This window comes from Dromiciops gliroides, chromosome 3, assembly GCF_019393635.1.
Source record: "Dromiciops gliroides isolate mDroGli1 chromosome 3, mDroGli1.pri, whole genome shotgun sequence".
In the NCBI taxonomy this organism is placed as follows: Eukaryota; Metazoa; Chordata; class Mammalia; order Microbiotheria; family Microbiotheriidae; genus Dromiciops; species Dromiciops gliroides.
Window position 1 is genome coordinate 385,192,896 of NC_057863.1, and position 12,010 is coordinate 385,204,905.

General features: G+C 38.5%; 1 protein-coding gene across 1 annotated transcript; it reads right to left on the bottom strand.

The window, feature by feature from the left end:
• Positions 1 to 8,959: 8,959 nt before the first annotated feature.
• On the bottom strand, positions 8,960 to 11,798 carry LOC122747652 (40S ribosomal protein S23-like). Its single transcript, XM_043993564.1, has 2 exons — positions 11,731 to 11,798; positions 8,960 to 9,278 (listed from the first exon to the last, which is right to left on the bottom strand). Exons 1-2 carry the CDS (start codon positions 11,796 to 11,798, stop codon positions 8,960 to 8,962), a joined length of 387 nt encoding a protein of 128 aa, XP_043849499.1.
• Positions 11,799 to 12,010: the final 212 nt, after the last annotated feature.

The window sequence follows — 12,010 nt, forward strand, 5'->3', positions numbered from 1 at the left end:
AACAATACCTGAAGTAAACAGGACATACTTTTTAAGAAGAGAAGAGCAGTAATCACTTGGAGATCAGGAAAGGCTTCACTTAGGAGGTGGCACCTTGAAAGTAGCTAAGAATTCCAAAAAGGCAACATGAGAAGGTTGAATATTCCATGAATGATAGCAACTATACACATAAAAAAAGAATTTCTCATATATGCTTTTAAATGCTGTAAATGTATCATAGTCCCTCATGTGTGCTATCTCACATGATTCTCATAAATGCTCTTTAAGTAAGGTAGAACAGGAATTATTTTCTCTATTTTACAGATGAGAAAAATGAGACACATAATGATTAAATGCATTAGCTGTAGAAGGCAGAACTAGAATTAATGGATAGAAGTTATTAGAAGATAGATTTGGGGGGTAGCTAGGTGGCACAGTGGATAAAGCACCAACCCTGGATTCAGGAAGACCTGAGTTCAAATCGGGCCTCAGACACTTACTAGCTGTGGGACCCTGGGCTGGTCGCTTAATCCCTGTTGCCATGCAAAAAAAAAAATTGTCAAGAATAATAACTTTCAGACATTTCAAGCTACCTAAAAGTGGAATAGTCTACCTTCAAAACCTGTGAAACCCTGATCAGTAGAAGTATTTAATCAGCAGTTCAATGGCCACCTATCAGAAATTGGTAGAGAAGATTCTTGAAATGCCCTAATCCATAGTACCTTGGATACTCCAACACCAAGATAGGGAATAGAACCCCTTTTAGTTGAACATAGCCTGAGTCCATATGGATAATTATATCCCAGATGGTAGAGCTCCCTTGGCTAAAGTATTTCTTGCCTCAGGTTTGGTTCCCCAATGTCAGAAGTGTATTCCTCTGCTTAGGACTTCCCTTGTTGAAATCAGTGGGTAGTGCCTGTCAGCAAAAGAGTTTTGGTTCTCTCTTCAAGGAATCATGTGCCATGTTCACTGCCCCCCCACCTCCAATTAAATGAAGTCTTTTAATTAGGTTGCTAAGACATCTCTTAGAAAGTGTGTAGTAGAATTGGTAAAGAATTTAATTTCAAAAAATCAGGGCTTAAATCCTAACTCTGCTATTTGCTATGTGATTATGGTCTTCAAAAATTCTTTAGCTTCTCTTACAAGATGGAAATGAGCCACTAACAATTACTTACCCTTTAAAACTGGGGAACAGGCAATTTCTAGTGTAGGCCCCTCAAGGATTCATGACCTTTTGAAGTGGTGAATGCAACCAAATGCAACCACTCAAACTCTGAAAGGGGTAAAACCTTAATATTTTACTATCTAGGGATATTACAAACTATAATTTCATCAAGTGGGCTGAGAGGACTCAATTGATTAGGGTTCTGCTGGTCAACTCAATTCCCTTGCCCTGATACATAAAAAAACAAATGACTTTGTTGTTGGGAGAAATTTTAACATAGGCAAAAATGTAAAAGAAAGGACCTAAGAATAGAGGTTGTAACTGCATTTGGTCCATGGGATCTTGGAGGTTGAAAAAAATCTTTCTCACCTCAGCTCCACATGCAAGTTTTTGCAGGTTTTATAAGCAGAATCCATACAAAAGATAAGATTTGGATGAGACAAGGGTTAAAAAGCATTTTTAAACTCAGAAGTAGCTTTGAGATTTGAAAGGGGGAGCTTAAGCCCAGAATAAGAAATTCAGTTCAAAGAATATATTTTTTTAAATGACTAATTGCTTCTCAGCTAGAAGACTGAATAGTGTGCATAACAAGAGAGTTAAAGAACATCCCCTGAGGCAATCCAGCTAAGAGCCCACAAGACCCATACCTTCATCCAAAAGGAGTTATACCTTAGGGAAAGGCCTGTAGCAGCAACAGTAGAGATTCCACTCAAAGAATATCAATAGTAAAATTCTCTAGCAGCAATGAACTTTCTATCAGAGAACAGTATGTTAAGGATAAACAAATAACCTCTCAGCCAGTTGGAGAAAAATGCTAATTAAATTATATCATCAGAAACATAAGTTATATCAGACAAGCAAGTGCCCTGGCTAAATGTGTCCCCACATGAATAGTCCCTGGTCACACGTGTTCCCTAGATATGTCTCCTTCATCACTAGTGTTGTGGTAACCTTTGGAAGAGGGCACTACTTACCTTGAATTTGGCAGCAAGGTTGGGGAATTCTTCTTTGTCATTTATATTGTCATACTATTTAATTAAATTTATATTGTCATACTATTTAATTAAATGATTTTGTTTTGTTTTGAACTAATATTTTCTCTTGTTGACTACTAAAAGAAATATGTTTACAAGGACTCAAACATGATTTGAACCAAAGGTAATATTTGGGGGTTGGAAGAGGTTTCCAAGGATTCAACTAATTGTTTCACAGCTGACAGATATGGAGATAGAGATAGTCAGATATATAGCCCCAGTCTCTCTCTCTTGAATTCCAATCCTGTTTTGGGGGAGACTTGCCACCTGAATCAGGGAGCTAGCTCACCCAAAGAATTGGAGGCTCGTCATGAATCTCATAAAATTAAAAATAAAATTTATTAGGAGAAAGAAATATGGCTGGGGAACAGATCCCCTTGGTGACTGTTTCCCTGGAGTAAGAGAAAACTGGTCTTTTGTATTTTTACCAGACAAAAGGGAGGGAAGGGCATTCCAAAGAACTGGGAGGGAAATATAACAACAGGGAGGGGATTTTGGAATAATGCAGCACCCATCCATATTGTGAGAAATGGGTAGTTGTCTCCTCTCAATGTGGATATAACAGTCAGTCATACTCCCCCTGACCTATTCATAGGACAAAGGTCTCAGATCCCCTCCTCCCCCTCAGGTTAGTAGGGTCACATGGTTCAAGGAGCCCTAGTCTCAATTAGGTCCTCTCCAGAGTTCTGTCCATATAAGGAAGTATAAGGTCCACTCCTGAGTCATGTCCATACAAGGAAGAGGAGTGGGAATACTGTGTTCCAATTAGCTAGTTTTTGCGTGTAGATTGTAACCCCACCAGTGATGAAAAAGGGGAAGGTCCATTTGCGTTAGGGACTAGGGTATAAAACAGGGCCTTCGAGCCCCCTTTCTGGGCACCCACTAGCTGCACACTAGGGTGCCTCCTTCTCATGAGAAGAAAATAAAGCCTTTGTCACTTCACTGCTGAGTTATTGAGAAGAGGATGGATTTTTCCCTCACACATATGATATGCAAGAGCATATCAGTGTACCAGGGTCCTACTTGGCAATACCCATTCCTGAGGTTGGAGGCAGAGCTGCACTTCCCCTGGGAGAATTCAAGGATTACTTCAGAGGTTGGGATCTTTAGGTTTCTTGGGGTCCCCTTGCATTCCCATAACAATCCAACATAGCCAACTTTCTTCCGGACATATGCACCTAGATGTTCCATCAGCATTTCAAACATAATGCATCCAAACAAGAATTCATTATTTTTCTTCTTAAACCCACCTCTTTTCCAAATTTCCCTTTCTTTGGAGGGAATTATTATCTTCCTAGTCACCTAGGCTCATAAACTCAGACATATTTTTAACTCTTCCCCAGTTTGGTACCTACTGATCAGTTGTTAAGTCTTTTTGATTGTTGTTCTATATTTATTGCATCCTTTCTCTTCTCTATCAGTAATATAACTACCTCTCACTGGGAATATAAGAATAGCTTCCTAATTGGTCTCCTTCTTACCAGACTACACACATACACGCGCACACGCACACGCACACACACACTATATTTCACACAGATGCAAAGAGAAGATTCTTAAAGTACATGTCTGACTAGGTCACTCTCTTGCTCAAAAACTTGAAATGGCTGCCTGCTGCACCTAGGATGAGATAAAAATTCCATAATGTGACATTTAAGGCCCTCTACAATCTATTTCCTAACTACCTTTCCACTCTCAATCTTTCTGGTCTTATCACTAACTCTACCTTCTAACTAAATGACCACTAATTATTTCCTTATATTGATAGTCTATCCATGCATACATTAATACAAACTGTCTGTAATGTGCTCCTTACTCATAATTAGTTTTCGGAGGTCTTATCTGTCTTTGTTTATCAGCTGAGGTGCCCTATTCTCTGGGAAACTATAAGAAGCTATGAGTTGTAGCTGATGAGAAGATCTGCTGGTTGATTTCATTGGAACTGTTGAGAATGCCTGCACATCAAGATTGGAACATGATTTCCCCAAATCTAAAGGCATATCACAGAATCATAGGATCTCTAAGTTGGAAAGAACCTCAAAGGCCATCCAGTCTATCCTCTATCTGAACAAAAATGCCTTTTCCCAGAAATAGGGCACCCATCTTTTGCTTGAAGCCCTTTATTGAAGGAGAAAGCCTCTTGAGGCAGCTCATTATACCTTTGGATAAGTCTAATCAGTAGGAACTTTTTCTTTCCTTTAAGTCTAAATCTGCCTCTTTGCAACTCCTAATCATTATTGTTACTAGTTCTGTTGTCTGGGGTCAAGCAGAACAAGGCTAATCCCTTTTTCAGTTGACTCTGAAACATTTGAAGATAATTATCACATACCCTTTTTATTTTCTCTTCAAATTCTCTGATTTTTTTCCCCACCGGAATTATTGGATCTTCATGGTGGTCTCTGAGAGCAATGGGTAATGAGAAAGTCTGTTTTTAGACATTCAGACACTACCTTTTTTGCCTTTGAATTGGTAAAATGTGTATTAGAAATCATTCTATCAATCAAGTATTTGTTGACCACCTACTATGGACTCAGCACTGCACCAGATTAAGTTGATGGATTCTAAAGGATATATAAGAGATGCTCTCTGGGACAGCTAGGTGGCACAGTAGATAAAGCACCAGCCCTGGATTCAGGAGAACCTGAGTTTAAATCAGATCTCAGATACTTGACACTTACTAGCTGTGTGACCCTGGGCAAGTCACTAAACCTCATTGCCCTGAAATTTTTTTTAAAAAAATAGAAAAGAAAAGAAAGAAGAAATGCTCTCCAGCCAGGAAAAGTCATTTACACACACACACACACACACACACACACACACACGCACACACAAATACACATGCACACACACAAATTAGAAAGTAATGAGAGGATGTATTATGAAGTGCCAGATGGTTTGCTTTCATATGTAAGTGCAATAGGAATTCAAAGAAGTGAGTGATCTCTTGTAGTAGAAGTATATAGGAAAGTCTTGATGGAGGCAGTGGACTTAAAATGAATGCAGAAAAGTTGTTATAATTTATATTCTTTAAGGGTTAGCATGAGAATTATGATGAGAAAAATAAAGAAGCTCTAATATCCTGTGAAGTAAAATCATTATCCACTAAGATTCCCATAGTTCCATAATTTATGAGTTGCTTTAGTCCAGGAAAAATTCTCTGGTTTCTTGAACCTAGTCTTTCTTTAACTGATACATTATCTGTGTCACAGCTACTCCTCTGACTGATGGAAGGTACTCCTTTATTATTACTACTGCTGCTGCTGCTGCTAACAGTAGTAGTAGTAGTAGTAGTAGTAGTAGTAGTAGTAGTAGTAGTAGTAGTAGTAGTAGTAGTAGAAGTGGTAGTGGTATAGCATTTATATAGCAATTTAAGGCTTACAAAGTACTTTATATCTGTCATCTCATTTTATCTTCACAATCATCCTAGCAGAGGTAGATGTTATTATCATACCCATTTTTACAAATGAGGCACACAGAGTTTAAGTGATTTGTCTAAGGTAAGAAAGTTAGTAACTATCTGAGGCCAGATTGAGCTCAGGTCTTCCCACCACTAAGGTGAACACTCTAACTCACTGGGCTACCTAGCTGCCTCTTTAACCTGTTGCTTCTATGGATGTCATAACTGAAATCTTTTGTGTCTAGGACTTTCTGTGCTAAAAGGTTATAGTTTTCTAGTTAACCAACATACTTTGTGGCCTCAGTTGTCAGTAACCAATCAGATGTGCCTGATCTAGAGACTTGTACTCCTTCCTAGACCTCCTCAAGTTCTTTGAGCTGCTCTCTTCCTTAAGTTATCCTGCTATATAGAGTGATGACAGTTCAAAGAGTCCAATATATCAAACTGGGATGAAAGAGCTAATATAATAATATGCCAACTCCTGGGCATAGCCTCTTGAAAAACCATTATTGAATCTATTCTCCTATCATATTCTATAGGCCATCTTTTCCAAGTCATTTTCATGACATGCTTGTTTTTTTCCTGCCTTTCCTCTTTTTTGTGCTACTTTGGTGTTGTTTATCCTAGATTCAGCATGAAAGGTTAATATGCTGCTATAGATGGATATGCCACCTGCTGACCCAAAGTGGTTTTGGGGGTAGTGAATATTGGTATAATATACTTCCCTTTTTATCCATGTGTTCTCTCTTGTGCTCTCTTAGATGCCTCTAGCTAAGTCAATGTGCCTTCCATCAAATATGCTAAATTAAAAGGACCTATTGCTTTTAGCATTGTTTAGAGCATATTATTCTCCTTCTTTGACAATTCTTATTATAAAAGGGATTATACAATGTAATTGTAAACATATATATGTATACACATACATAAAATAGGCTTGCTAAGGTATATTTTATTTTTTAACTTTAATCCCTGTTTCTTTTGGAGATAAGTGAAAACTGAAAACAGTTATTGGAAAAATATAAGCTACAGGTCACCTTGACACTTGACTAGGTTTCCTGAATTACATGGAATAGACATTTTCAAAATTCTACTCTGAAAGATTGTGTTAGACATTTGTAGCATTATATCATTTTCTTGTAAACCTATAATCTTGGTAACTCTAATCTTTTCCTACCTACTTAAAATGTTCTTTTACATTCTTGAATTCTGGAGACCTGCATGTCAAATAGGCCATACCCCTGGATACAGCCTGGGATGGGATAGCAATTAGAAATACTTAGTCATTTCATGACCCTTTTCATACTAGAAGCCCTTGGAAGTATTAGAAAACATTCCACTAAGGATATCATCGGCAAATAAGTTCCATTGTCTTGTTACTAAAGGCAATGTTCAACTAGTAGTTATTTCCCATCTGCTGCCCTTCCTTTTACACATGGCAGCCATGAGGACAGAAAATGAGATGGCTTGTTTGAGACCAAAAGGCCAGCCAGTCTATCAATTTATATAGCACTTTTAAGTTTACAAAGCACCTTTCTTATACTAATTTAATTTTAGTTTCAAAATAATCCTGTGAGATAGGGGCTATATCAGTGGTCTCAAACCCCTTTACATTCTTAAAAATTATCGAGTACCCCCTAAAGTTGTTGTTTATGTAGGTAATATCCATTAGTATTACCCTATTAATTTTTTCCCCCGTGGGGCAATGACGGTTAAATGACTTGCCCAGGGTCACACAGCAAGTAAATGTCAAGTGTCTGAGGCCAAATTTGAAATCAGGTCCTTCTGAATCCAGGGCCAATGCTTTATCCACTGCACCACCTAGCTATCCCCTAATCTATTAAAATATTATTATTATTAAAATAGTTTTGACCTGACAGATCCTTAGAAAGGGTATCAGGTGCCTTCAAAGGCCTCCAGGCTACATTTCCAGACTTATTGCTCTACAAATATCATCAGCCTCCTTTTACACATCAGGAAACTGAAGTCAACAGAGACTAACTGATTGGCTCACAGTCACCCATCTAATGCTATAGAAAAGATGTGAACTCAAGTCTCCAAGGCTTTTAGTCCAGACCTCCCCTATACTATGCTGCATCTAGGGGACTTATTTATTCAGGGCCCACATAATTTACCAATCTGTCTCTACTTATAACATCTGAGGAGTATGAGTAAGCTTACAGAAACTCTGTTTTCTTGGGATGTGGGTGGGGGCAGGAGGCAGTAAATGTCACATTTTGGCTTCTAAGTCAAGATGAATTACTCACATAGTCATAAATGCAGAGAGGAGGAATGACACAGAATAAAATGAAGAGAAACATACCCAATCGCTGCTTCATATATTCCATAACCACTTCATTGTTGGCCACAAATACACTGTTATACAGATTCTTTTTTTTTTTTTTTGCGGGGCAATGGGGGTTAAGTGACTTGCCCAGGGTCACACAGCTAGTATCAAGTGTCTGAGGCCGGATTTGAACTCAGGTACTCCTGAATCCAGGGCCAGTGTTTTATCCATTATGCCACCTAGCTGCCCCAATAATTGTGCAATAGCAAAAGCTTTTCCCTTGGTGAACAATCAGAGCATATCCTAGTACAATAGCTAAAGTACACGTTTAAAAGAATAACAATCCACATGATAATAAAAACCCATTTAATTCATTCCAAATATGAATGCAATATTCCAAAAGTAGCTTTATGCAGAATTTGAGTTGGACATTCAGAGTCAGGTTTGCTCCCTAGCATTATTCTTCTGAGGAATCTAGAACTATTTTTGTTTTGCCCTGTCTGGGATCTTCTCCTTTGTCTGAGGTCCTTTTTTTTTCTTTTCTTTTCTTTTTGTTTCATGAAAATTGTTTACCAAGACAAAGACATCACACAATTTTTATGATCTTGGTCTTTCCTTCTTGCCTTTCTTTGTACAAGGCCAGAAGAGTGTAACAATTAGAGTGAGACCACCTACTGGAGAGTTACTGTAGGAAAGCTTTCCCATGAGGAGAAGGCATCTGAGGGCAAGCCACGTGTCTTGGAAGGTCAGTTCCTTGGCATCAGGAAGTGGCATTTGCTCGTGGGTACTGTCTATCAAACCTACCAGCCAATTAGCTTGGAGCTGGGGGGGGGGGGAGGTGGAGGGAGGGGGACAGGCTGTTTCGGTTTTCGAAGAGAGGCTTCTGGGAGGAAGAAGGCAGAGTTGGGTCCTTTTTGTTCCTGACCTCACCATGGCAGGTCAGATGATGGGGTCTCTTAGAAATACTTAGATTTTTATCTTTCTCTCTGATCATTAGATCTTAATGCTCTTTAATAAATACTTAAAAGTCTAAACTCTTGCTAAAGCTTCTAATTTATTGGCAACCATTCATTCGATATTTTAGACAGTATAGTAGAATTTTAGCCCCTTACAAGAGAAAGATTTGCAACTTTCACAACTTTGAAACAGACTCCAGGAATACCACCAACAGCATGACCTTTTCGACCAAATCCAGCAACCAAAACTTCATCATTTTCCTCAATAAAGTTCAAGCAGCCATCATTGGGAACAAAGGTGCTGATATTTTTGCTGTTCTTAATCAGCTGGACTGTCACACACTTCTTGATGGCAGAATTGGGCTGCTTGGCTTCAACACCAACTTTCTCCAAGACAATCTCTTTTGCATGAGATGCTCTTCCAAATGGTTTGGCCTTCAAGGCGGTGTCCAAATGAGCTTTCCTGTATTATAAAGAATAATAATAAATAGTAAGTACCTAATCCAGATTTTGAATATGGGCCTTCTGTCTTCAAGACCAGAAATGGTTCCACCACACCTCATTTCATCCTCCTAAGCTCCCTCCATACGTGTTAGATGAGGAAACTTGAGGTGCTCTATAAAACATAAGGCAGACCAAAACAAAGTAATATACCCTTTACCCATTGTATTATTCTTTGCCCTAATCATTCATCACAGAAGGGCACTGCTAACTTGTTTCTATCAAAACTCATTCTCACCTTGGTCAATCAGTCAATAAGTCCTTGTTAAGTACTTACTAATTGCCAAATACATCCTTCAGGCTTGAGGTATAAGTGACCAATAACAGCACAGTCTGTCCAAAGACCTTTGCATTTTGGCAGATTGATAAATGTTTGAAGTTCTCATATTGGATATTCAGTCTTTGGCCAGAGAGTTTAGGAAGATTGGCAAGGGAACACCAGCAGGTGGCTACGCTGTCTATGCTTAAGGTCTGACCTACCACTCAACATTGCCTAGGGGATGGCTCTGTGGTATATAGCTGATGCTCAGTCTAGAACACTGGCTGACTCTAGTAACTGATTTTGTTTGCCAGTTTGTAAAATTAATAAAGAGTTTGGTTTTTGCAGAAAGACCAGAAAAGGGGGAAATGAGCATGTGACAGGCGCTTCTCTCAACCTATTCCACAATATCTACTTGTAATTCTTTTGTCTATGCTAAAATCAGACTGCTTCTGTTTGGGTCTCTTCATTACTTTGCCATATCTCAAATACATGGTCAACATGACTTACTTAGTATTTCTGATTCCAATTAATTCAGTAAGAAATTACTAGATACTTACTATGTGCAAGGTATTAAGTTCATTCTGAGAATGAAAAGATGAAACAAAACAGCCCTTGCCCCAAGGAGCTCACATTCTGTTGGGAGATAGAATAGATACACTTAAAAGTATATACAAAGTAATCCAAGTTAATTAAAAGAGACAGATAATGCTACTGCTGGGAGAATTGGGAAAGGTCTCATGTAAAAGGGTTTCCCCTGACCTGAATTTTGAAAGCTCCAAGGGATTCTAAGCTGAGAAGGTGAGGAGAGAAGGTATTCCACCTGTCTAAAGTCACAGATGTGGGAGCAGGCATATATTGGGCAGGAAATAGGTAGCAAGCCAGTTCAGTGGGAATGCAGAATATGGAAAGGAGAATAATATGAAATGAGACTGGAAAAGCAATGTTGTAGAGAGTTTTAATACCAGGATAAGGATTTTGTATTATATCCTATAGGCAATAGGTAGCCAGTGAAGATTCTGAAATTTTTCATACTGGACTATCAATCATAGATTTCCTCAAGTTTGCTCTTGACTGGTAACAAAGAAGTCTATGAATATCTTCAAAGTCAGGACAAAAACCTATGTAAATGAATGATTTTGCAGTTCAGAAATGACTTTGGGACAAACTTTCATAGAATACTTCTATTCCAGCTCCAATTAGTGATACCTCATTTCCGTTCCGCCTGTCAAATGGGGAAGGAAAATCTGCCACCCATTTCCCTAAAGAACAAAAATCAACTGTGACAGAGCATGCTTTTAAGGACAGAGAAGAAAGGAGAGAGTTAGGGAAGGAAAATTTTATTATTTTATTATTCATAATAATAGTATCTTCATATGGATAAAATGATAATACTGATAATAGTGGTGTCTGAAGAAATCTGGATTATGATCATAAGTTTCTAAGCTATTATTTATTCTATTGTTTTCAGAACTGGGAGCATTCAGAGAAGATATACAACAATTTCTGACTTGCAAATTCAGATAATGAACAAGTCAAGTATTTATGCAGAGTTTACTCCAGCTTTCTGAATTCCCAGGCCATGCAATATTTGGGAAGGAACGTCCATGAAAACCAACCTTTTCACAGAATTTTCAACTTGAAAAGCTAGTTGGAAGACAAGAGGTAATATTGGATACTTCAGCATTTCTATTTCCAGGCTTAAACAGAGCCCAGAGGGACAACAGATACCAAACAAGAAAGGAAAACAAAGAAAAACAGCTACAAAATTCAGAAGCAATGCCTAGTGGACTCCTGACTCTCAAGATAGGAGTCAGACAGCAACTACTTGTCTTCTGATTCAGACCCTCTATGGACAGACAAGAAAATCAAAGGGGAAAAAATGCTTCAATGTCTTATGCTTTAAATTGAACCAAAAAAAAAATTCTAAAATATTCCCTGGGAGAACCTGTTAAATTCAATCAGTGAAAGCCCTCTTGAAGGTCCTGGTAAATTGGATTCTGCCAGGCCTGCTTTGTAGAAGGTATATGACCCTGACTGTACTCACCAAATACAGGATCCTAGGTTTGAAAAATGGAAAGACTGTTGTATGCAATCAAAGAGGGGTTGGGAGGGGGCAAAGGAAGGAGCAGAGCTTTCTGATGGTACAACTAACCAGATGCCACCTTTTTTAGCGAGAGGGAATGGAGATGGCTGGGTCTTGTGCTGCTGCCTTTCCTTCATTTGGCAGGAGAAGCTGTCACTAAAGAAACAGACACAAGGCTTATATAGATTCAAAGACCCCTTCTACCTTTTCATACATCCCTTTTGGGCATACATGGGAACATCACTTTACCTTCATTTACTTTAATGCTTCCCTGAATATAAATCTCCACAGGATTTCATGAATAGAGTTGTGATTTTTCCCCTTACCCTATTCTTCCTCCAGATAGACA

Coding starts and splice junctions, on each gene's coding strand:
- LOC122747652 (XM_043993564.1), bottom strand. CDS start 11,798: ATGAAGGAAAGGCAGCAGCACAAGACCCAGCCATCTCCATTCCCTCTC. Junction 9,279..11,730: donor GCTAAAAAAGGTGGCATCTG/GTTAGTTGTACC, acceptor TTTATAATACAG/GAAAGCTCATTTGGACACCG.